General features: G+C 47.3%; 1 protein-coding gene across 1 annotated transcript in view; it reads left to right on the top strand.

The window, feature by feature from the left end:
- Positions 1-360: 360 nt before the first annotated feature.
- MCM10 (minichromosome maintenance 10 replication initiation factor) overlaps positions 361-1865 on the top strand; it is a 17123-nt gene continuing 15618 nt past the window's right edge. The window contains exons 1-2 of the mRNA XM_027901461.1: positions 361-437; positions 947-997. Coding sequence (XP_027757262.1) covers positions 991-997 — 7 coding nt within the window. The 5' untranslated portion in view covers positions 361-437; positions 947-990. The remainder of the gene's footprint in view (positions 438-946; positions 998-1865) is intronic.

The raw sequence follows: 1865 nt of genomic DNA, 5'->3' as shown, positions 1-1865 counted from the left end.
GATGTGTGAGGGGAAAGAGGGGATGTGTGAGGGGAACGGGGGCATCGGGGAGATGTGTGAGGGGAACGAGGAGGTCGGGGGTATGTGTGAGGGGAAAGGCGGGATGTGTGAGGGGAAAGAGGGGATCGGGGGGATGTGTGAGGGGAAACGGGGGATCGGGGGCACAGGGAGCGATCCTGGGGGGACGGATCGTGCCGTCAGGGGCCGGGGAGCCGCGGAGGGAGCCCGAGAGGAGGTCGGGGATCCGCTGGGTGCGGGGGCGGCCGAGCGGGGAGAGAGAAGAACCTTGAGGGAAAAGGCGCGGGATCCGCGGGGGCCGCTGGCCCTGTTCGTGCGAACCCTGCGAGTTTTATTGAATATTCTATCGAAAGCGGAGTTTTACGGGCGGAACAAAAGCCTCTGCGGCAGGAAGACCCGTAAGCACAGTTAGGGTTTGGGTTTGTGAGCCCTCCGACCTCGCAAAGTGGATTTCCCATCTTTTCTCATTGAAACCTGCCTCGGCCATTTATGTCCTCCTGGGATGATTGATTTTTTTAAGGACACTTGTCCATGAAACGGAGGAGCTGTGAGGAATGTAGAATATAGCACTTTTAAGAATAATAGCTGTTAAAAATTTAAATAACTAGTTAAATGCTAATTGCATTATAGTGCAAGACTGGTGAGGTGGAAATGGTTATTACTGTGGTTGAGATTTCTTGAATTCTGTATCTGTTATGGGCTTTTTTCTAAAAGCAGTGCCCCTATGCTGCAGCGAGTTCAGCATGGGTCAGACTTTACATGTAGATGTACATGAGGGTCTTAAATATAGTGGACTTCACATCTGCAGCTGTAAACAATACCAATCTCGTGGTTTGAAAATCCTCAAAGAAGGAGCCTGAGCACAATATGTATTTCTAGTTAAGCTGTATGTGCTTTAACGGTATCACCTTTGCTCTCCCCATAACAGAATATTTTTCCTTGGGGGACTCTTGAAGAAATCTTGGTGAAATCATGGATGGTAAGGAGGAAAATACTCTTTTACTTTCAGCAGGAAACTTGTCTTCTGATCCAGGGTGTTAGTTAATAAGTTCAAGTGTTCAGAAGACTTGGTAAACCTTTTAGCAAAAGACATTACATTGCACTGACTTCATTTGCAGAGGCCTTTGAACCTTCCTTCTTGTCGCTTTCTTGTGAGGCTGCTCTGTCCCGTCCCTGGTTTGGTGCTTTCCTCAGCAGCAAAGGCTAAATCAGTTCCTTTGCTTAGAATTTCCATTTAGAATTTTAGATTTGCTTAGAATTTTAGATTTGCTCTGTCTGTCCTGTTCTTCTCTCTGCACTTGATGGTCTTTTTTCCATTATTCACCCGTTTGGTCCATATTTCTTTGTTCTCCGTGTTCTTCCATGAGCAAGCTATATCTGAGAAGATGCTTTGTTGCCTGCCTTTCCTCTTCCCCTTCCATTGGCAAAAGCAACATGGGTGTTGGCTACACCTTTACAGGTTCCAGTTCTTTGTAACAGTACTGTACAAGCAGCTGCACAGGAGGAAAAGTCAGTGCTGAGTTACCTGGCAAGTTTTCTGCTGACTGGCCAGGCTGTATCACAGGATGAGTGTCTGCAACCACATTTCCACCTGACCGGACAGCAGGAAGCTGCTCTGTCTTCCTTTAGCCAAAGCTGAAGTAGTTTTTAAAAATGCCGCTCTGAGCTCGCTGCTCCAATTTAGTTTCAGCTGTCATTAGCTTTTAGTTAGAGTGTCTTGGATCCTTTTATTCCTTGGCAGTTTTCTTCTAACCGGGCGGGAATAACTCTGAGTTTAATTTTTGCCTCAGCTGATGATGACTTGGACCTGTTGGCTTCCCTCCTGGAAGAGAGTGAAGCAACTGAGG

The sequence above is a fragment of the Empidonax traillii genome, unplaced genomic scaffold (genome assembly GCF_003031625.1).
Source record: "Empidonax traillii isolate 1590-97213 ecotype Southwest subspecies unplaced genomic scaffold, ASM303162v1 scaffold785:size696563, whole genome shotgun sequence".
Lineage (NCBI taxonomy): Eukaryota > Metazoa > Chordata > Aves > Passeriformes > Tyrannidae > Empidonax > Empidonax traillii.
Note: the sequence above shows the minus strand (reverse complement) of the source record. Positions and strands in the feature narration are given on the sequence as shown.